The sequence below is a fragment of the Pelophylax lessonae genome (genome assembly GCF_965119305.1).
Source record: "Pelophylax lessonae genome assembly, chromosome: 2".
NCBI lineage: Eukaryota > Metazoa > Chordata > Amphibia > Anura > Ranidae > Pelophylax > Pelophylax lessonae.
In genome coordinates, this window is record NC_138769.1 from 406,426,424 (window position 1) to 406,451,352 (window position 24,929).

The following is a 24,929-nucleotide window of genomic DNA, read 5'->3' on the forward strand; positions in this document are numbered from 1 at the left end:
CCCAATCAATAATAACCCCAATCAGTAAAAGGAGAGGCAGCACAGTAATCAGCTCACCTCTCTAAAAAAAAAAAAAAAACTCTATTTAAAAGGTGCTGGGATTTTAATGCGTATTCAATGGTACAAATGCAGGGACACTTTTAAACAAGCTCTCAAACACATGAGCCTCCTCAATCAGTACCCATAAGCAACTCAAAATATACACATAAGCACCAAACCAAAAAGTGAAAAAGTGAAAAGTGTTTTTTTTTTTTTTTTGTTTTTTTTTTTTCTTTGGTGCTCCAGGTGAGGCCCAAAAGTTAAAAGTGTTTTAATAGTTTATAATACCATTGCATAAAAACCTACAATCCCCGGAAGACTGGCGCAGACAGATTTAGAAAAAGTGTCTTATGCATTCTAAAACTGGTGCGCCAGATTTATGCACCTGTCTAGAACTTGTTCTTCAATTTGGTTCATGCTGCACCACTTTTAGAATGCACGACAGAAACTTTCACAAAATCTGTCTAAGCCAGTTTTTCTCTCTGTATGCCAAAAGAGAGTTGGTGTTAATTACCTCCACTGTTACAATTGGCGAATTCAATGTGACACAGAGTAAAAACGATGCATTAAATGTGACACAATGTAAAAGTGGCACATTTTCAATCTATCTAAATTTGGTGCACAAGTCGCTGTCAGAAACATAAGTGTCGCAAATGTTTCATGATATTGGCACAATACATTAACAAGAGAGAATGACACCAAAAAAAGTGGCACAGCTGCTTTATTGAATTCCCCCAATGTGTTTTGGGGCAACAAAATTCCTCCTTTTTTAAGGCTTAGAAAATCTCAAAAGATTATAAAAATCTCCAGATCTTTGTCTAATTTGGTGGAAAACCACTTTTTGGATGGAAATTATAACAACTGTGACAACATAATCAGTGGCTGCTGCACTCTACTTTATTCTACTCTACTTTCTCTTTCTATCAGCATGCTTCTTATCAGCAACTTGTTGGCTCCTTGTACTACTTCTTCCTCTTAGGGTTCGTTCACATTTGTGTCAATACCCTGTGTTTATGCAGCATTTATTCAGCATTTTTAAAGCTTCATAACACCCTTCAATGCTTGAATTGAATATTACTATGGCACCATACAATGTAATCAGCAGCTGCTGCACTCTACTTTACTTGACTCTACTTTATCTTTCTACCAGCATGCTTCCTGTCAGCATATCAACTTTTTGGCTCCTTGTATTACTTCTTCCACTTAGAGCTCGTTCACACTTGTGTCAGTACCCTGTGTTTATGCAGTATTTATTCAGCATCTTTAATGCCTCATAACACCCTTCAATGCTTGCCATGAATAAAACAATGGCACTATACAGTGCTGTTCACACATGAGTGGTAGCATTTTGTTGTGTCATGTTACAAATTAAACTTTTCTTTGGTTTGAGGCACCAAAACTATTTCTACCACAAATTAAGCAACATATTGCTTTCATGAGGCATCAATGCTTGTCAGCCGCCTCTATTGATTTCAATATTAATGCTCTGTAACAGCATTGTAACAGCACCTAGTGCATTTATGGCATGTTAGTGAAGCATTTATAAAGTGTTAGCTGGGCATTGGAGGGGAGGCAGCTGAGATTCCTGTACCCCAGAATGCACTGGGAAATAATAGAGAACTAGGACAAGGCAGTTCCAGCCACTTCCTGTTTGTATAGAAAAGCCATGTGGTAAAACTGTTTACTTCCATGTGCAGGCAAAAACATCAACCAGGCAGCAATACTGAAAGTGCCAGGCAGGAGCAGAGGCATTGAGCACTATTGCCAGTGGTAAAGCTTTTTGTGTCAGCAAAGTTAAGCTGGACCAAGCCAAGTGTCAATGAGATCAAAATATACCAATCCATCTTGCAGAGAATTAACAAAAATGTCTGCTATCACACCACAACCTAACCTTGCCTCAAAGTAGATAATTTCCTCTACATCACTTCCCCTTTAAACACTTCCCACAATTTTTTCCCCACGTTTTCAAAGCTTCATAAACACAACAAAAACATGTCATAAACACATCATTAATTCTATAGGCTCATTTATGAGCATTGATTCATTCTTCATAATTGACACATGAATAAACAAGCCCTAACGCCTGGTACACATGGGACGAATATGGGCTAGTATCGGCCGGTTCAAAAGAAATCAGCCGACATTCAGCCAGTGTGTGTTTGGCAGCCTGTCCGGCTTCTGTCAAAGGAGCATGCCAGAAAAAACATCTGCCAATCAGCATCCAATCAGTACTCTCAGCCAATGGCTGCATGTGCTGAATGGTGCGTTCCGGTGTGTGGGGGGGGGGGGGGGGCAGTCCCCCTATCAGAACACAATAGCTCAGCGGGAAAAACGCTGTACTAAGATTGGCATGTGTTACTTTAGCTGGCAATTGCTCGGTCATGCAAAACTATACCTAAATTAAATTTTATATTTTTTTTCAAACAAATAGATTTTTCTTTTGATGGTATTTGATCGCTTATTTGTTATATAAATGAAAAAAGACCAAAGATTAAAAAAAAAAAAATTTCTGTTATAAAACATATCCTATTAAATCAAATGTCTTCATTAAGTTAGGTCAAAATGTATTCTGGTACATGTCTTTGGTAAAAAAAAAACTGCATTTTTGGGGACACTATACTATTGGGGACACTAGTATCGTTCTCATTGTGATCAAGATACTGATCCGTACAGGCACTATTCTAGTAATGGCAATGATCAGTGACTTATAGTGTGACTGCTATGGCGTGTAAGGCAATCCGGCACTAACTGTTACTGGCTGGTAGGGACACTAACTGACACTGATGTCACTTGTGACACTAATACAGTGATCAATGATAATACTGTAAACTGTAAATGTACAAATTACACTGGCTGGGTGACAGGGCAATCAAAGGGTTACTGTGGATGGCAATCAAGGGGTTAAATGTGCCTAGTAAGTGTATATGTGCTACTTGTACACAGAATATGGCTGGCTTCTCTCTCTCTGAATGAAAAGATCTCAGAGATTGGAAGAAACCAGCCAGATCCAGTGTGTTCTATTTACAAATCAGGTGTGCTGAATGCAATTATCAAGAGAATGCTAACAGGACATGAAAACAAAGGAATGACCCCATCAGCCTACTGTTGAGCCTTTAGCCCTTGTTCACACTAATGGCTGGTTTGAAATCCTAAGAGCTCAACTGAACTTGCACGATTTCAAACCTGCATGTCAGTGCGAGTTTGATGGCTATTTGACAGACATCTGTGTGAGTTCCAGGACAGATGTCTATTAAAATAGCGTCTGAAGTAGCCAAAAGTAGTGCAGAAGCTACTTTTGGAAATCAGTGCTGCACTGCAAAGCTGCGGGCAATGGGCTCCAATTTGGCATGCGATTTGACATGTCAAATTAGCCTAATGTGAATGGGTTTTACTGTCAGTCTGTATGCCTGAAATAGTGAATCGGTGGCACTTGAGCCTTAGGTCAATAATGCTTTTGTACTTTTGGTAATTTATGGAAACTATATTGATAGCATCCCAATGGACATCTGGGTCAGAAAGTAATGCTTTATTTGAAGATTAGAGTCCAAAATGTGGTTTTATTTTAAATACATAATGGGTGCAATAGCTGACACATTATGGGGGACCAAACATTGTCTCCTTAAGCAGGGCTTAATAGGATATAGAATCAGCTGGTATTGGCTTCAACTGTTATCCGAACTCTGTTTTGAAAAAGAAAAAGAAGCTGGTTTAGGCTACCAAAATAGTAGGCAGAAGTGACCTGGCTGTATTGCTTAATTGCAATAGAAAAATGTCAGGTAACCCACTTTGCTCTGTTGTCAGAGCTATGATGACCTTGGGATCAGAGGGGCAGAAACACAAATCCTTTGGCAGGTAAACCAGTTCTTATGGGTGTATTTCAATAATGTATTTATCTGTTTGTCTGAAATTCAACTTTAACTACACAAGATTGTAATTTTCTAGTGGCAAATGCTTAATAGAAAATATGTTTACACACTGTTATTTGTAGCTAAAAACTCTTGCTTGGCTAGAAGGACCCATTTTCTCAGTTACCCAGGATACAAAGGTCCTGTGGCTCATTTAAATCAGTTGGGTCTTTACCTTGTTTTAATCAGCTACATCTCTGTGATTTATACATTTTGCCAGAGAATGTAAGATTATTCTAAATTATGACAACTGCTAAGCAGCCAATATCTTTACAATTTTCCTGATTTATTTCTGTACACATGTCCTAGGAAAGGATTGTTAACTTCCTTTTGAGCGGAACAAAGCAGGTTAAAGAGTTTTTCCAATAAATTTTAATGATTTGCACATAGCTAATTTCTCTGTATGATTCATAAGTTGAAAATTATAGAATATTGCAACATGCTAGTTTCCCCTTGTTTTGAAAGGTGACTTTATTGCTCATAAACGAAAGGCAGAAAAAGACTGCAATTTCCTAGACATGCGTTCATGTAAAATTGTGGGAATAGTTCCCAATTAAGTGGTTAACCATAAATACCACTATGGTCATTTCAAGCTGAACATCACAATAAAGACATTCCGTGAGCTATATTCTTTCTATTATGCCTGCAATCTAAAGTGCATTGCTCTGCAACTTCCCCTGTTGCCAGTGATTAATAGCCCATAAGCGGGAAGAGTCCACAAAGAAAAGTGCCAAGAGAAGCAGGTGCAGAAGGCTTTATATTATCATGACTGCCACAAGCTAATTCAGCAGTGTCAGCTCTAACTCTATTCTGATGATAAAATATGACAAAGGTTGATATGGATGTTCTCTTCAGCCCTTATAAGGAAAGAAAATCTTCTCAATGTCATAAGAAACACCAGGGACTGCGATAAAGTTTTTACACTCTAAATATTAACAATAATAATTGCTAGATTTCCTAGAGGTTGACCGCGTCATCTAAATTGTGGTCCTTTTTATATATTTGAATTAAAACACATCTGATAGCTCATTACAGTTTATATTCATGATAACACCATGGGATTATTTCACCCTCTTTTTTGTGATAGATACATAGCAGTTCATTTTCTAAAAGAGTAATTCTTACTCATTGTTACAGTGAACACATGTTGCTTAAAATCCTCCATCATGTGCAAGAACAGATAAAAGTAGGGAGTACATTTTCAAAACGGTTAGATTTTATATCAAAGTCTGGTTTACCACATAAGGATGCCAAAAGGTTACAGCATATCTAAACACAAAAGCAAAAATGTAATATATTGCAAATTACTAATCTTTAGATGTGGTGACTGCATTAATTTTCTTTTTTCAAGCTAAAAACATAGAGTATTTAGCAAGTACAAAAAAAAGACGTTGGTCTTTCCATAAATGCAGCATCTTTGTTACTTCCTGAAAAGAAAACACAAACATCCTTACCCTTCTGCTGAATACTACTAATCCTATAAATAAAAAAGCCTGGAAAAAAGAAAAACGAATGCAGCCACTACATCTAAGGACTGGTAAACTGCCATATATAATGTTTTGAGTTTTGGGCTTAGATACACTTTTCATAAGACCATTACATGAAGTGAATTATTACAACATTGTTTAGGGTTACAAAAGTAAAAACTGTCTAAATAATTAAATGATAGTTTATACCTGTAGGAGAATGTATGTACTAGTTTGCTGTTCTGGTGCAGTCTCATTTTTAATGGAATAGGTATCTTGCAGTGACTTATTAAGATCATCGACCTGCAGCAAAAACAAGAGTAAAACTAAGTAAAACAGTTCAACTTGTAGAATACCAAGGGACTGAATAATAATTTTTATAAATATTTTTATTTTTATAGCCTGATTAACAAGAGTGTGAAGTTAAGTAAAGTAAGTATTCAATTGTGTATTCTAAAAATAAAAAAATACAAGTTTGTATCCATAATTAGATGTTTAACTTCTTCATCACTTTGGATGTACTAAGAACACCCAGAGAGTAAAAGGTGTAACACAAGTTCGTGGCTGCAGAAGAAGCCATGTGCTTGTGTTAAATTTCATTAGCCAGCTCCTGGCTGTCATGTCAAAGGATTCTGGGCAGCTGTGTAGCCACTGGCTCACTTTTAGCCCCCGTTCACACTGGGGTGACGCTACTTTGCCGGGCGACCTCATAGGTCGCGGCGCGCTGCTCGCACCGCGACCTCGGAGCGGCCGGCACGGACTTCATAACATTGAAGTCTATGCAGGTCGCTCCGGGTCGCCCCAAAGAAGCTCCGGACCCTTTTTCTAAGTCGGAGCGACTTGTGTCGCTCCTATTAGAACGGGTCCGCAGCTTCTCTATGGAAGGCGACCTACGGCGACCTGTCAGGCGACCAGGTCGCCTGACAGGTCGCCCCAGTGTGAACGGGGGCTCACAGTGTTACAGACAGAAATGCAGCTAATTAAGCATGATCTGTGTTTCGGTAGCTGCAGTGGAGGACAAGAAAGACACCGGGGGTCTAAAAGACCCCTGATGTCTCCATAAAGAGGACCTGTCATCTGCTCAATGCCATCACATAGGGGCTTTAAAATAAAATATAATTTAAAAAAAATTTGAGTAACCCCGTCATCCTACTCACACCTGCAAACGTGTGTGTGCAATAATTCTAGGACCATTTTTAATGAGTTACTCTAAAATGATGAGCTGTAAAGGCATTTTAAGCATTGCCTAATGATAATTTAGTGTACCATCATTTTTCATCAATTTTGCAGGTGCACATAGTTTTAAGGCTTTACACATTTTGTATCTATTTACTCTATTTCTACTCATTTTTTATTGTATGCAAAAACTGGGGATTAAATTGTGTTTGTGTGCAATACAATTCATTTTAGTTGTATCGTTTCTCCCCTGGGCTGGCTAAATTTAGCGTATGGCTCAGCTGTATCCAGTTGAACTGCAATTCATTTTTCAGGTCTGTTCAGGTTTTCCCTAAGCCGGTGGTTGATGGTTCCTGCCTGCTGCTTGAAGAATGTTTCAGCAATAGTATGACAGGATCAGTCATTGGATTATGAATAGTTATCTGACCTTAGTCAATCCCTAGTAGGCTGACCCAAAAGGTGTGGCAGGGGAAAAGGTAAATGTTTGGGAGGATCTGATCAGTCTTTTTCTTTCCTCTGGGGCTTCTACCCTGGGAGAGGTTGTGTGTGTGTGTTTTTCAGAGAGTTGAACACTTACCTGAAGTAAACAGGCAAGCTTGGCTCAGAGGGGGGGGGGGGGTGCCTTTCACCTGGAGCTCCAGGTCCAGGTGTCAAAAAACTTCTTGAAGATGAGAAGCTAGACGTTGCTGTTGACTGTGACTGCTCTAATAGGATCTTAGATATACTGGCTGTACCCTCTTTCTTTAGTTTTATTTCTGAGGCTGCTATTAAAGGGCCTAATACTGGTGGGATAACTTATATTTAGGAAGCTTTCCTCCAAGATCTGTAAGTGCCTTTGGGTATCATGCCCCCTTAAATCTTCTCCCTGCATTTTTCTCAAGATCGCAAAAGACCCCTAGACTGAGCCTAAATTTGTTGGTGTGCTTCTAGGACTGAAAATTGGACAAGCAGCCTCTGAACAGGCAAGGGAGACTCAGTTTCTTTCCAATGGCCCCTCCGGGGTTAAGTACTGCATAGTATATTTTTTCCTAAAATTATAGATTTGATAAACACAAATATGTACAACATAAACAAAATTGCAACTACTACATTTTGATAGTTCAAGACCTCTGCTTTCAGAGAAAGTTTAATGTTCTGGGGGTTTAGGTAATTTTATAGTCAAAAACACAATTTTTAACAAAAATGAAATAGATTATGCGGAACTTTGCAAAAAATGAAAGAAATTTTGGAGGGGAACAGGTTAAAAGGACTAACCTCACTTCACATTTTTATACATGTCACCATAGTCTCTCAGTTAATGAGTAAAAATAAGCAAAGCTATTTAAAAACAGTAATATTTAATAAATTTGGTTAAGGACTAGCTTTTATAAGGAGCACAACATAAATGCATTTGTTTATAGAACAACATGTTTATATTCTGCATCTGATTAGCAATGGTGAAAGGTAGCATAATTCAACATTTTGTGCACAATGTGTTTTATTGATAAATGATGATCTTCATAATTTAAGAGCATATCTAAAAGATTTTGGTATTAAACACATACCTGTATCAATGTAGGGAGTTGTTCTAACACCTCTTCAATGACAGTACGCAAGTAGGCAAGCTGTTTTACAGTATTACAACTTTCAGTTGTGATCATCGGCACAGAACTTTGCATGGTCTCATATATTGCTGATATGTTGTGCATAAATTCAGTGGCACTAAAATTAAAATCACAGTATGCAATCATTTTTCTACATTTCAACTATTTTAGTTGTATAAACTCAAAATATATTATTTTTATTCGACTAGCAAAAATTATAGTTATGTACAGTATATTTCCATTCTGAACATTTTCTGGAGGTATCTGTAGGAGATGAAACTTCAGATTAAATAAGCCTTGGATGTACAACAGTAGGAGTGATCTATCTTCATCAGCTCCGACAAAATAGTATAATATACCACAGTATAGCTAGTTACGTTTAACTAGACTTGATCTGTGATTTTTTTTTTTTTCAATCATCTTTATTTTAATTTCTTAGTTCTTTACCCATATACAAAATTCCCAAACAATACAGAAAAAAAATAACATATTTAACAATACTGTGGATTTCTTCCCACCCCCACGTCCCCACCCCCCACCAATCAGAAATAGATTAACCACAACACAGATTTAATATGCATTTTAACCTCAGGTAGCAGTCCTAGAACATCAATCCATACTCTCCATATTTTTTTTAAGATCCAATTATATCACCCCGTCTCTTTTAAAATATTTTTTCTCTCACTATTGTATTATTTATTTTCCTCTGCCATTCCCGTAATGAGGGGGGTTTAGATTTTATCCAGTTTGACGAAATTCCCTTTCTAGCTTAGTATAGACATCTTAACACTAGGGATGATCGAACATATATAGGTGTGAAAGGAGCAGAACACTATACTTGCGCTAATTAAATAATTAACACTAATATGGCTCTGCTCCTATCACACCTATATATGTGTAAGTGTAAAATACATATAAGTGTGTGTGTGTATATATACCCCTATACAGAAGTTCGGATGTTTTGCCTGCCTCCAAAGACCCCCAAAAAAATGCCCAAAAAAACGCCTGCAAGAACAAACCTGGGCTTTTTTTTGGCGCTGGCATTTTTTTGGGCATTATTTTGGTTTCTTTGGAGGCAGGCAAAACATCTGAACTTCTGTATAGGGGTATATATATACACACACACTTATATGTATTTTACACTTACACATATATAGGTGTGATAGGAGCGGAGCCATATTGGTGTTAATTATTTAATTAGCGCAAGTATAGTGTTCTGCTCCTTTCACACCTATATATGTGCAGGTGTATATATACAGACATGTGTGTGTATATATACCCCTATACACATGTTCAGATGTCATGCCTGACTCCAAACATGTCCTCAAAAAAGCCCTATAAACGCCTGCAGCAAAAAGAATGCTCACAGGTGAGAAGCCATATTAGTGCACTGAATGTGACACAAGAGAAACAATCTTTTCTCTATAGCGGTCACCCTGATATGGAAGGGTTTTGTCACCCTGCCATAGCAGTCATAGTCAGTTAACCCTACACTACACTACACTACGGTCCCCTTACACTTAACACTTTCCCTACAGAAACTGAATAATTAAAGCTAGCTATAGTGGAAAATAGCACCCTAACTACACTAGATATCCCTTTCCTCACACTAAAAATTGCTAAATGACACTTTGTAACAGAAGTCACAGAACTGCTTCCACTCTCTTCCATGTCCCTGTATAACAATGCTAGGAATTTGGAGGGGGCTATCTTATATACTGGGGGGCGTATTCACTAATGATTGACCTATGGACCCCCTGGTCACTCCAATCACATTCCTAGCATTCTCCTGCCCCCTCAATTGGCTTTTACTGATGGTTCTGGTCCAATCACGGGCTTTAAAAGCCCATTTCCTGTACCATTGCATTTTGGTCAGTTCTGGTTGCCGAATTTCGACCTTTTTCAGCAAAAAGTTCTAAATTTGGCCGAACCTCGAACAGCCAATGTTCGGGTCGAACCGATGGTCGACCCGAACCGTTCGATCATCCCTACTTAACACTGCAATCCGTTTGGGTTTTGGCCCCACATCCCGCCCCAGATGTCCCAGTATACATAATAACGGGTCCATCTGCAAGTTTAATTTATATACCATATTTATTTTATCCAATACCCCTTCCCAGTATCTATGCAACTTGGGACACCTCCATAGCATATGAATCAAATCTCCTTTTGCAACCCTACATCTAGGGCATAATGCGTCTGGCCGTCACCCAAATTGAGATAATCTTTTGGGTCTATAGAATGTTCTATGAATATTATAAAGCTGTGTAAGTCTTTGAGCTACTGATAAAGACAATAAATCTGTCGAGTAAACCACATCTTGCCACTGAGCATCTGTTATTGTACCCACATCCACTTCCCATTTACCCCTACTAATAAACTCAGAGTCCTTTTCCAATACTTTTAAATGGATATTTTTATACAGTTTCGATATCATCCCCTTCAATGAAGTAGACTCAACCACCATTTTTAACAAGGGAACTCCAATCCATTCCATCTTACTCTCTTTAAATTGAATAGTCAATGCATGTCTTAATTGTAAGTATTGGTAAAAATTGCTATTCAATAGCCCAAATTCCTCTTTCAAGACCTGAAATGTTTTCAATTCTTCTGCTCGATATAAATGTAACAGTCTTGCTATACTCTCTGTTTCCAGTTATGAAAAAACTGTAGCCACCCAAAGCTCTGGAAGTTTTTCGTTGTCCCATAAGGGAGTGTATTCTGTATAGCCAACATATTAAAATAATGCTCTAGTTATGTTCCATATCTTTATCGTTAATTTTACTGAGGGACACTGGTTCTCGACTCTCAATGAATTGGCCTCTAGAGCCTCAGATGTAAGATGTAAGTCAACAATGCCCGTGAACTTAGAATATAGAACACATAGTGTTCAGAAAATGTTTGGGACTTTGTATGAGATGTGGCCAGTTTACAGATGATGATGTAAATAATAATTCATAAACACATGCTGGTAAGCACAAAACAAGTATATAATCAATTGACATCACATATTTATTAATATGTAAAAATGGCAGTTAACATCATTGTACAAATACAATATAACAGCAGTAAACAAGCATAAAAGGTATGTATATATAAAATTGAATAAAACCATACACAATATTAAGGACAATGAAAGAAGTTATCCAAATAATAATGATTAGGATGAATGAAGAAGAAGTATATGCATGATGGAGCTTGTAAATAAATTGTTTTGCCTCATAAGCTCAACGCGTTTCGTGAAATAACTTTTCACTTCCTCAGGAGCAGGCATGATCATAATATCTAAAAAAACACATATACATAAATCATATAGCATCCAATGAAAGGATATATTTTGTAATCATTGCGTAAGAGATATAACTTACACATGAGTATTAACTGTCAGTGAGGTTATAAAATCGCCCGGAAACAAGTCCAAGGTGGGAACTGAAAGAGCATAGTCCCCGCACAGGGTCAAAGCGCAAGGTCCATATGTGTAATAGAGATATCAGTAGAAGGTCTTAAAGGGCTCAGCTTGGTAGTCGCATAAAGCTGTACAAAAAAAAATATATATATATATATATATATATATATATATATATATATATAAATATATATATCAAGCCGGTAGTATATATGAGGAGATCATAAACTTATATTAGTAAAGTAAGTGAGCCCAGACCAAGATACCAGAAAAACAAACTGTGTATGGCTGTACATCAGCCAATCCGGATAGAGGGATAAGTGAAGCATTCATGAGAAAGGTGAAATCAAATAGACAAGTAACTCCCATAAACCACCAAAAAAGGGTGCTGGAAAAACAGGTAACAAAAGTAAAGTGACTATCACCGATTGTTATGAAGAAAAATCCCATAGACAAAAGTGCTGTATAGTGTGACTGGAAATACGTGCTCAGAAGGGTGAATCTAGACAAGTAAGTGTATAAAACAAAGGGACCTACACAAAGCCAGAGTGAGGACAGCTCTCAGTGTCACAGTGCTGTTTAGTATGATGGGAGTTCACCAGGCAGACATGTGTTGCCCAAGGCGGTCTCCTCTAAATGAACTCTGATGGAGTCACGTGTGAGGACGCCGATGCCACGTATGACGCCGTGCTCCGCACGGAAGAATGTGACGCAGATGCGCCGCGGCCGCGACCAAACCCCCCCCCCGCCTCCACCCCGGCCAATAGGTCAGAGCGGGGGAGGAGGGCGGAAGTGGACGGGGCACATCGCAGTTCCCGGAAGAGGACCATCCGGGAGATATAGAGACCCAGTGACAATTCGGCTAATGAGATGGCTAATGTCCAGGTTCCATATTTGTCACTGCTAGTCGTAACAAGTGATGCTAGTGTGCATCAGTTAGTCAATGCAGCCTGATCAGTGCCCATCAATGCAGTCTGATCAGTGCCCATCATTGCAGCCTCACCAGTGCCCATCAGTGCAGCCTCATCAGTGCCCATCAATGCAGTCTCACCAGTGCCCATTAATGCAGCCTGATCAGTGCCCATCAATGCAGCCTCACCACTGCCCTTCAATGCAGCCTCACCAGTGCACATCAATGCAGCCTGATTAGTGCCCACCAATGTAGTATCACCAGTGCACATCAGTGCAGCCTCACCAGTGCCCATCAATGCAGCCCTACAGTTCCCATCAATGCAGCCTCATCAGTGCACATCAATGCAGCCTCATTAGTGCCCATCAGCGCAGCATTACCAGTGCCCATCAGTGCAGTCTTTTCAGTACCCATCAATGCAGCCTCACCAAAGCCCATCAATGCAGCCTCACCAAAGCCCATCAATGCAGCCTCACCAGTGCACATCAATGCAGCCTGATTAGTGCCCATCAATGCAGCCTCACCAGTGCCCATCAGCACAGCCTCACCAGTGCACATCATTGCAGCAGAGGAGGAAAGAGGAGCAGATTTAGTCACCCAGCCAGTGAGTGGGAGCAGAGGGATGGGTGAAGCACAGAGACACAGGATGCAGCCAAGATGGCGGCCAGCCGCGAGGGCGGAGAAAGCAGCAGCTTGATCCGTAGGGCAGGCCAGCCGACCAGCTTCAGACAGCCTCAGGGACAGGATGAAGAAGCGCCAAGCTGATGAGTGTGCACTGGGGGATTGATGCAGCTCGGATTGCACAGGAGAAGTCCAAGAAGGCAGCAGGCCACAATTATGCAGCCGGCGGTGGCTGGATTAACACCGCAGATGAGCTGACTGGCCGGAAAATAGTGACTGGGATCAAAGCAAGAGATGGAGGGAGACAAGCTGAGCAAGGAGAGAGGCTCACTGGGTGATCAGAGGCACAGATGGTGCAGGATAAAAGTCAGGATGTTCGGAGCTCACATCCAGACATACCCCCAGCTAGTGAGCCAGGTAAATGACCTTGGCGGGCCATAGTTTGAGGACCCCTGCTCTAGTACATTGTTCTTTGCTCTCACTGGTTAGATTATTATAAAAAAATCATTACACTTCCAAGACGTTTGTTTACTACTCTCATTGATTTGATTACACATCAATGTAATGTGTAAGCAGATGTTGATGAATGTCTACGAACATGAACATATCCTCCAGTATTCAATAGTTGTGTGTCTACAAGCCTAAATCTGTAAAAATTGACCCCAATATACTCTATGTATGAAGGTGAGTTGAGGACCTTATACTGTAAGCTCCGTGAGGGCAAGCACTGATGTGAATGTAAAATAAATATATGTAAAGCACTGCATAAATTGACAACGCTTTATAAGTACCTAAAATAAATAAATAAGAAAGAAGGATCTCTCAATAAACATTGGCATTCCATTCAGAGGAGCTATTGATGAGAGTAGGGGTTTACCTCTGCCCCCATCCCCATCTTGGGGAAAATATTAGCAATTTGTTGAAATGATCTGAGCTGATAGCATTTTCACCCTAGGCCATTCAACAGGGCATGCCTGTGGGATGACCACACACAAAGTGATTATCGCCTGATCTGGTCTAAATCAAGCTGGATTTAGTGAAAATTATTTTATCTCTCTAGTTTATGAGTTCAGGCAGTTGCTGAAGGTCTGGGAGATTGATGTACATTGTTTTTCTGTGACTGTCTGCTTGAGAACATTGTGCTTGAGAAGCTGAGCACTGGACACAGTGGGGGGGGGGGTGTTCTGTGAGGTTTTAGCCTTCCACTGTTGCTTCCTTACATCTTTGAATTTGGAGCAAACTGTTTTAGGTGGGCAACTTGTTGGCTCCTTTGCCTGGGCAGCTTTCATAACATTTCTAGGACTTCATCTGCAGCATCAGTCGGAGCGCTTCCCCTTGGGCATTGTGATCTGAAGTGCCCAGCTTCTCCACAGCCATAACATTTCTTTTCAGAAGTAAGCTTGGCATTGTCTAATTCAGCCTCTCCTGATGCTTTCCCCCCTGGAGCTAAGGTAACCACTGCCCATTGCACATTAGTAAGAGATTTCTGCCTCCCTGCTTGAGTCTGTACCACCTGCACAGCTGTCTTCTGAAAATCAGAGGTTTGGGCCATCTGAGCTATAGTCTGAGCTGGAACCTCGATGACCAGGGGCATTCTACTCTCAATGTCTTCTGTTGCACATGGACTAGTTTGGACTGAGTATACTGTATATTGGTGCTGTGTCCATTCCCCTTTAAAGCATTAGGTTTCTGGGTCTTGGCCGGCATTTTTTTCCCAAATTGTTTTCATCATTTTAGAATAGATCAAATGTGGACTCTGGTCTCTTGTCTGGAGTTTGATTCCTTTTTTCAGGTTACATATGATGAAATCCTCGAACTATGCTCTTCTGATTCCTCCTTTATGAACAAATACCACAACCTCAGTCCAATCAAAAAAAAAGTCTTGGAGACTAGGGATGGTCCCCCCCCCAAAAATCTATACCAGGCACTTTGGGTCTGGTATATATTTTAAGGGCACTCCATTCCAAAATAAAAAAAATGGCGTGGTGTCCCCCCCAAGATTCATATCAGGCCCTTTGGGTCTGGTACAGATTTTAAGGGGAACTCCATGTCAAAAATTAAAAAAAAAACGGCGTGGGGTCCCCCACAAAAAAACTAACACCAGACCCTTATCTGAGCATACAGCCTGGCAGGCCAAGAAAGGGGGGGGGACGAGGGAGCGCCCCCCCTCCTGAACCATACCAGGCTGCTTGCCCATGTTGATAAGGACAAGGGCCTCTTCCTGACAACATTGGGCTGTGGTTGTGGGGGTCTGTGGTTGGGGGGGCTTATTGGAATCTGGAAGCCCCCTTTAACAAGGGGGCCCCCAGATTCACCCCCCATATGAATGGGTATCGGGTACATAGTTCCGGTACCCATTCACCAAAAAAGTGTAATAAAGTAAAAATCACAGAACACAGTTTTTGACAAGTCCTTTATTAAAAAGAAAGAAAAATAGTGTCCCTTAATGTAAATCCATCTTCAATCACGAAACCCGCTGGACCCGGAAAATAGGGATGATCGAACTTTTGAAAAGTTCGGTTCGGCCAGAACATCAGAACTTCCCGAAAGTTCGGCCCGGATTTCAGAACCCCATTGAAATCAATGGGACCCGAACTTCGGTAATCAAAAAACACAATTTTTAAGCCCTAAAACCCAATAAATGGCCCTAAAAAGTCCCTATGGTTCTGGGTCATGCCCCATTAACTATTAATCACACAAAAAAAAGTTCTTAAAAATTGTCATTTTTGATAAAAAAGCCAATTATTGAAAAAAAAAAAGAGAGAGATTTTTTTATTTTGACTTTGGATTTAGTATCCAAAAAGTGTACATGTGAAGTTTCAGCTCTGTAGCATGTCCAGAACCATGAAAAAAAAAAAGATAATTTTTCAGTAGAACAGGGATGTGGGACCCTCCTTTTACACCTATATGATCTTTTTTTTCTGGTTCTGGACATGCTACAGAGCTGAAACTTCACAGGTACAAGTTCTTAAAAATTTTCATTTTTGATAAAAAAGCCAATTATTGAAAAATTTAAAAAAAAGAGATTTTTTGGATTTCGTATCTGGGGGGTCTAAAAAGTGTACATGTGAAGTTTCAGCTCTGTAGCATGTCCAGAACCATAAAAAAAAAAGATTGTTTGTATAAGAACACTTTCAGCTCAGGGGGTTGGCTTCTCTTCTCGGTTTTCACACCTTGCCGGTTTAATAGCAGGCATTTTTTTGGGTTCTTTGCAGTCAGGAAAAACATCTGAACTTGTGTATAGTGGTACTGTGCACAAGTTCTGATGTTTTGCCTGCCTCCAAAAACCCCCAAAAAATGCCAGCAAAAACACACCTGGGCATTTTTTTTTTTGACGCTAGCGTTTTTTTTGGCATTTTTTGGGGTTCTTTTGAGGCAGGCAAAACATCTGAACTTGTGTATAGTGGTGTATATACACACATACATATATTTATATACACACCTAGACATATATAGGTGTGATAGTAGCAGAAATATATGCTTGCGCTAATGAAATCATTTACAGTAATATATTTCTGCTACTATCACACCTATATATGGCTAGGTGTCTATATACATATAATTATGTGTGTATATATACCACTATACACAAGTTCAGATGTTTTGCCTGCCTCAAAAGAACCCCAAAAAATGCCAAAAAAAACGCTAGCGTCAAAAAAAAATGGCATTTTTTGGGAGTTTTTGGAGGCAGGCAAAACATCAGATCTTGTGCACAGTACCACTATACATGTACACTTTTTAGACCCCCCAGATCTGAAATCCAAAGTAAAATTCAAAAAATAACTTTTTTTTTTTTCAATAATTGGCTTTTTTATCAAAAATGACAATTTTTAAGAACTTTTTTTGTGTGATTTCGTATCTGGGGGGTCTAAAAGGTGTACCTGTGAAGTTTCAGCTCTGTAGCATGTACAGAACCATAAAAAAAAAGGATTGTTTGTATTAGAACACTTTCAGCTCAGGGGGTTGGCTTCTCTTCTCGGTTTTCACACCTTGCCGGTTTAAGGCATTTTTTTGGGTTCTTTGCAGTCAGGAAAAACATCTGAACTTGTGTATAGTGGTACTGTGCACAAGTTCAGATGTTTTGCCTGCCTCCAAAAACCCCCAAAAAATGCCAGCAAAAACACACCTGGGCTTTTTTTTTTTTTTTTTTTGACGCTAGCGTTCTTTTTGGCATTTTTTGGGGTTCTTTTGAGGCAGGCAAAACATCTGAACTTGTGTATAGTGGTATATATACACACATAATTATATGTATATAGACACCTAGCCATATATAGGTGTGATAGTAGCAGAAATATATTACTGTAAATGATTTCATTAGCGCAAGCATATATTTCTACTACTATCACACCTATATATGTCTAGGTGTGTATATAAATATATGTATGTGTGTATATACACATATATGTATGTGTGTAGCAGAAATATATTACTGTAAATGATTTCATTAGCGCAAGCATATATTTCTGCTACTATCACACCTATATATGTCTAGGTTTGTATATAAATATATGTATGTGTGTATATACACCACTATACACAAGTTCAGATGTTTTGCCTGCCTCCAAAACCCCCCAAAAAATGCCAGCAAAAACACACCTGGGCATTTTTTTTTTGACGCTAGCGTTTTTTTTGGCATTTTTTTGGGTTCTTTTGAGGCAGGCAAAACATCTGAACTTGTGTATAGTGGTATATATACACACATAATTATATGTATATAGACACCTAGCCATATATAGGTGTAATAGTAGCAGAAATATATTACTGTAAATGATTTCATTAGCGCAAGCATATATTTCTGCTACTATCACACCTATATATGTCTAGGGGTATATATACAGACATATATGTGTATATATACCCCCTATACACATGTTCAGATGTCATGTCTGACATCAAACATGTCCTCAAAAAAGCACTGGCAGTGGCAACCCCTGCAGCATGAAAAATGCTTGCTGGTGAGAAGCCATATTCCTGTCCCGAAGCAACTCAGAGAAATTATCATTTCTCTATAGCGGTCACCCTGCTATGGAAGGGTTTTGTCACCCTTCCATAGCAGTCACTGTCAGTTAACCCTACACTACACTACGGTCCCCTTACACTTAACACTTTCCCTACAGAAACTAAATTTTTGAAGCTAACTTAAGTGTAAAGGAGCACTCTAACTACACTAGATATCCCTTTCCTCACACTAATAAATGCTAAATGACACTTTTAAAGAAAAATTAACAGAACTGCTTCCACTCTCTTCCATGTCCAGTATAACAATGCTAGGAATATGGCGGGGGCTATCTTATATACTGGGGGGCTTATTCACTAATGATTGGTCTAGGGACCCCCTAGTCACTCCAATCACATTCCTAGCATTCTCCTGCCCCCTCAATTGGCTTTTGCTAATGGTTCTGGTCCAATCACGGGCTTTTAAAGCCCATTTCCTGAAGCATTGCATTTTGGTCGGTTCTGGTTGCCGAATTCTGAACTTTTTGGGCAAAAAGTTCTAAATTCGGCCGAACCTCGAATACCCAATTTTCGGGCCGAACCGATGGTGGACCCGAACTGTTCGATCATCCCTACCGGAAAATAGAAAAAGATTGCAAAACACTTAACCTCTTAAGAAACATATACACAACGTTCGACCTGCGCCAGTGAAAGAGTCAAGTACATTCGATCTTATGAAAAAAGTTTCAACTGTGGCTGTAGGTAGTCTTTTTAGGAGGTATGCAGGATAGTTCAATCCCTGGGGTTAGTGAAGTTGGATGGTGGAGGTGGCTACAGGCTTCATACAGAGCTAGAGGGACTCTGCAACAGACAAAAAGGGGTAGGAGAAGAAAAGCAGCGCCACCTCAGTGTAGATTAAAAGGTTATTTATTACATAAAAACAATGTAGTAACTCACACAGAGGAAATAGTTGATCAGCAAATGGTGATGGTTCATCTGCAACACTGTAGGGGTGTTAGGGAAGTACACTCGGGGGGCCGTGGTCCTGGCTGTGCCGGTGGAGTCTGACACTTCTTGTGTTTCTGGCAGCGTTTTGTATCCAGGGTTACATCCAAAAGTGGCAGGGGGTGCTCGCGTTCGGAGCATGTGTGCTCCTTCTTCAGGAGAGCTCTCGTCTGAGGAAGGAGCACGCATGCTCCGAACGCGAGCACCCTCCTGTCACTATTGGATTTACATCTGGTTACTGAACGCTGCCAGAAACACAGGAAGTGTCAGACTTCACCGGCACAGCCAGGACCATGACCACCACAGTGTACTTCCCTAACATCCCTACAGTGTTGCAGATGAACCATCACCATTTGCTGATCAACTATTTCCTCTGTGTGAGTTACTACATTGTTTTTATGTAATAAATAACCTTTTAATCTACACTGAGGTGGTGCAGCTTTTCTTCTCCTACCCCTTTTCACCTCTTAAAAGGCTACCCGCCGTATGCCCGATCTTCAGCTTTGACAGTTCTTTTATAAGCAAGGGGCGGGGCAATCTGTCTAGGTCACCCGGTGGCACTGCCCTCTTCTGATGTCACGTCTGGAATTTTTCATTTTTTCTTTTTCACTTTAAGCATTATTAAAATCACTGCTCTTTAAAAAAATTATCATTTAAAAAAAAGATTTTTGCATTGATATACTGCCCTGGGCAGTAACCAGGTCCCCATACACTTTTTATGCCAATAACTTGCATATAAGCCTTTAAAATTAGGACTTTTGATTTTTTTATGTTTGTGTCCCATAGACTTTAATAGAATTTGCATGTTCGCTGGAACTTTTTCCCTGTTCAAGATGTTCTGGTGTGAACCGAACAGGGGGGTGTTCAGCCCATCCTTATTGGAGACCCTGACTGACAATACTGAACTAGTGATCAAACAAGCTGACAAGGGAGGAAGTATAGTAGTTAATAATAGATGCAATTATATTGCCAAGGCCAAGAGATTTTTCAGTGAACAAAAAATCAGAGATTCCCTCATGACCCCTTGGATACATTGGATTTGAAACTCCTATTGGATGCTGCTAAAGGCAACCAGGTCACTGATTTAACAAAATGGGAATTCCTCTTCAGAGACCTTTAAAAAAACTCCCTATTTCTATTTGATGCCCAAAATCCACAAAGATCCTACTAATCCTCCAGGAGAGCCCTCTATAACCTTGATGGAGAATTTTAATAATGGAACATCTACATACTGTATGTGGACTTCTTTATACAACCTCTAGTGCCATCCCTCCCATCTTTTATCAGTGATTCTACACAACTACTATACACCTCGGAAAATTATACATGGGAACATTCCAATGTGTGGTTATCCTGTGATGTACATTCTTTTTATACCTCTATGTCCCACAGGGTAGGATTGGCTTTCCTTACTAATTTTTTAGATAAAGATTCCAAATTATATCACACTCAATCACAATTCTTTCTGGACAGCGCACAGTTCTGTCTTTAACATAATTATTTTGCCTTTTTGTGTGATTATTACCACCAAATACAGGGCCCCACTATGGGCGCTTTAGTTGCACCCACCTACGCAAACCTTATTATGGGTTGTGGGAGTATTTGGAGGAATAACCCTTTTGCAGCCCAGTTTTTTTAGGAAGTATATACTGTAGATGATGGGATGGTTCCCCATCTGTTATTGACTCCTTTGTTCTATATTGCAATGGCAATAACATGGGCCTTTCATTCACTTATGTTTGAAATTCTATCTCTCTTGTTTTCTTGGATCTCAAGCTTAGTCACAGTGAAGGAAGAATAGTTTCCAAAACACATTTCAAGCCCTCATCAATTCTTATTTGCATTTTAACAGCTGCCATCATCCTAGGTGGATCAATATTATCCCCAAGGGATAATACAGTAGGCTGAGAAGAAATGGCACCCTTTAACCACTTTACCACCGGAGGATTTTGCTGTCTTACGTCCAGGCCACTTTTTGCGATTCGGCACTGTGCGACTTTAACTGACAATTGCGCGGTCGTGCGACGCCATACCCAAACGAAATGTACGTCCTTTTTTCCTCACAAACAGAGCTTTCTTTTGGTGGTATTTGATCACCTGTGCGATTTTTACTTTTTGCGCTATGAACAAAAAAAGAGCGAAAACTTTGAAAAAATAACAATATTTTTCACATTTTTTATATATGAAATTCCCCCCCCCCCCCCAAAAAAAAATGTAAAAATCAAATTTTTTTTACATTTTTGGCCAATTTGTTTTCGGCTACCTATGTTTGGTAAGAAAAATCACAATAATCGTATTTTGATTGGTTTGTGCAAAACTTATTGCGTTTACTAACTAAGGGAAAGATTTCTGTCATTTTTGGTGGGTTTTTTTTTTAATGAGTAATGGCGGCGATCTGCGATTTTTTTTGCGGGACTGCGACATTGCGGCGGACAGATCGGACCCTTGACTGACATTTTTGACACTTTTGGGGGTACCAGTGACATTACTACAGTAATCAGTGCTATAAATATGCACTGTTACTGTAAAAATGACACTGGCAGGGAAGACATTAATTTTATTGGAGAGGGAGGGGTTAATGTATGCCTGGTGCTTACTAACGTGTGTGGGGGGAGGTGACTGAGTGACACAGGGACAGATCGCATGTTCAGCTATGCTGAACCCTGCAATCTGTCACTTCGCCGCTGCTCCTCCCCTGGCCCGACTCCCGCTGTGACTGAATACAGCAGGAGCGAGCCTCCAGCGGCGCGCGAGCGCCGCCCACAAGGGGAGGAGTCCAGCGACGTAGGTCTACGTCGCTGGACGGGAACGAGCCACTGTGCCGCAGTAGAGGCACAGTGACTGGTCGTAAAGTGGTTAAGCAGACTATATTTCACAGAAAGCGTTACTTAGAAATAAGGGGTACAATGCAGAACTTGTTGACAAGGCAACCAAGAGTGCCTCATAGTCTTTACCCAAACTAAAAACAAAAATCCATTATACCAGTTGGATGTCAAATTATCACAAATTTCCACTGCGGGTTTAAACAAATGGAGAAAACCTTTCAATGGCATTGGAACAATGTCCCAATGTCCCAGAATAGAATCCGCTATTTTCCCAAGACCACTGTTTGTCTATAAGAGAGCAAATATCAAAAATATGTAAAAAATATCATTGCTCCAAGTGAGTTGCAGGAATTTTGAAAACCCTCTTCTCACCTACTGGGCATTTTTGCAATTTGGAGGGTATGTATTAATGTAAAAAGAGATTATGAAAATGTGTATTTTTTGTTAACCATTATCAAAACACATTTAAAGACCATAGTGGCAAAGAGAACACCGTGCCTATCTTGCCCATGTGGGCTTCTTTATGTAGGCCACACCATTCGAACAGTTATGCCCCATACACACGTGCAGATTATCTGCAGACTTTTGTCTGCAGACTTACCTTTTCTATGTAGTGCAAGGGCCTGCCGGATTGCATACAAATTGAAAGTGTTTAGGTTTGACCTCATATTATATGGTTTTGGTAAGTCTGCAGACAAAAGTCTGCAGATAATCTGCACGTGTGTATGGGGCATTAGAGCAAGATTCAGTTAACATAGAAAGCTAATTGGGAGGAGACAGTTGATCACAGTGTTCAAAGACATAGGGCCCAGAGTTTGGTGATAGAATCTATTCCCAATAACCTTTCTCTTGCTGATTCTAGATTTTCATGATAAACACCCAAGTTCTAATGGGGTTCAATGGGGAACTGGAGGTTCAAATGTTGGCCCCTGGTACAGTATCTCTCAAAAGTGAGTACACCCCCCCCCCCCACATTTTTTAAATAATTTATTATATCTTTTTTGTTTTGCCATTTTCCATTCATATAAATTGATTGCTGCAGGGAATTTTTTCCATTTAGTTGTTGAAGATCCCCATTGGATGTGACAGCAGATAAATTGCTCTGTGCTGGCCTTCTGGTCAGACTTTTAGTATTTGCTGGAATGGTACCAGCACTGTAAATTGAATACAGGACTGCTTGATCAATAAGCCTGTAAGCAAGGAGCCAAACCAACCAAACACAGAAATACGCCATCTCACAACCATCCTTCTACAACTCAAAAACAGCACCTGGGGCCGGTATATGGGTGGCAAACTACATGTTTCAGGGGCCCTGCCCCCTTTGTCAGGTTTCCCAATGGGAAACAGAGCTGGCTTTAAGGCCGTAGGGTGCAAATAAATAGCGCAAACCGTGGGAGAAACAGACGCCACACTAATAACTTATTGATGCAGCAGGACTACAATAATAAGTATGTTCATAATCAATACAAAAAAATGAAAAAGAAACAACAATGGTAATACAATGGGTATGAAATTAAAACTGGACTATGGAATACCAATATCAAAAATTTAATAATTTACTTTGTAGCAAAGTGTAATTTCTTTAGTGTTGTCACATGAAAAGATATAATAAAATATTTACAATAATGTGAGGGGTGTACTCACTTATGTGAGATACTGCAAATATGTAAAGCGCTGAATAAATAACGGCACTATGTAAGTACTTGCATTAAATAAATAAAAAATAAAATAAAAATGCCAGCGCCAAAAAAAAATGCCCAGGTTTGTTCTTGCAGGCGTTTTTTTGGGCATTGTTTTGGGTTCTTTGGAGGCAGGCAAAACATCTGAACTTCTGTATAGGGGTATATATATATACACACACACTTATATGTATTTTACACTTACACATATATAGGTGTGATAGGAGCGGAGCCATATTGGTGTTAATTATTTCATTAGCGCAAGTATAGTGTTCTGCTACTTTCACACCTATATATGTGTATGGGTATATATACATATAAGTATGTGTGTATATATACCCCTACACAGGAGTTCTGATGTTATGCCTGCCTCCAATAACCCCCAAAAAATGCCCAAAAAAAACGCTTGATACTAAACCGGCAAGGTGTGAAAATAGCGGAGCCATATCCCTTTTCTATAAGTGACATAATACAAACAATCTTTTTTTTTTATGGTTCTGGACATGCTACAGAGCTGAAACTTCACAGGTACACTTTTTAGACACCCCAGACACTAAATCCAAATCTCATTTTTTTTTTTTAAATAATTGGCTCTCTATCAAAAATGACAATTTTTAAGAACTTTTTTTGTGTGATTAATAGTCCCTGGGGCATGACCCAGAACCCTAGGCACTTTTTAGGGGCATTTATTGGGTTTTAGGGCTTCAAAATGGTGTTTTTTGATTACCGAAGTTCGGGTCTTATTGATTTCAATGGGGTTCTGAAATCCGGGCCAAACTTTCGGGAAGTTCGGATGTTCTGGCTGAACCGAACTTTTGAAAAGTTTGATCATCCCTATTGATTATGCACATACTAGTTATTGTAGTCCTGCTGCATCAATAAGTTATAGTGCGGTGTCTGCTTCTCCCCCGGTTTGCGCTATTTATTTTCACCCACCGGCCTTAAGGCCAGCTCTCTTTCCAACTGGGAAATTTGACAAAGGGGGGAAGGGCCCCTGAAAAGTGTAGCTAGCCGCCCATATACTGGAGTTGTAGAAGGATGGTTGTGAGACGGTGCTGGTATTTCTGTGTTTTGGTTGGTCTGGCTCCATGCTTTTAGGCTTATTGATCCAGCAGTCCTGTATTCCATCTACAGTGCTGGTACTATTCCCTTCTGCACACAGAGCTGCACACCTTCTGTCTGTAAGTGTGTATTATTGTTTACAATAAATATGGATACAATTTTACTAATCCTGCACCCTGGCAATTTTGTTTTCCCTAGCGGTATTTTGACTGACACAATGAAGAAGGGCAAAATGACTGGTATAAACATAACAGTATTCTCAAATGCCCATAAGTCAGGTGTGCTAGCCTAGTATTCACAGGCCTTGTATGTTTTTC

The 24,929-nt window shown here is 39.8% G+C and overlaps 1 protein-coding gene across 1 annotated transcript in view; it reads right to left on the reverse strand.

The window, feature by feature from the left end:
* Nucleotides 1–24,929, reverse strand: part of LOC309548132 (uncharacterized protein) — a 707,228-nt gene that overhangs the window by 66,817 nt on the left and 615,482 nt on the right. Inside the window, exons 92-93 of the mRNA XM_082248097.1 lie at nucleotides 8,131–8,287; nucleotides 5,621–5,713 (exon numbers count right to left, since the gene is read on the reverse strand). Of these exons, the coding sequence (XP_082104223.1) occupies nucleotides 5,621–5,713; nucleotides 8,131–8,287 (250 nt within the window). The remainder of the gene's footprint in view (nucleotides 1–5,620; nucleotides 5,714–8,130; nucleotides 8,288–24,929) is intronic.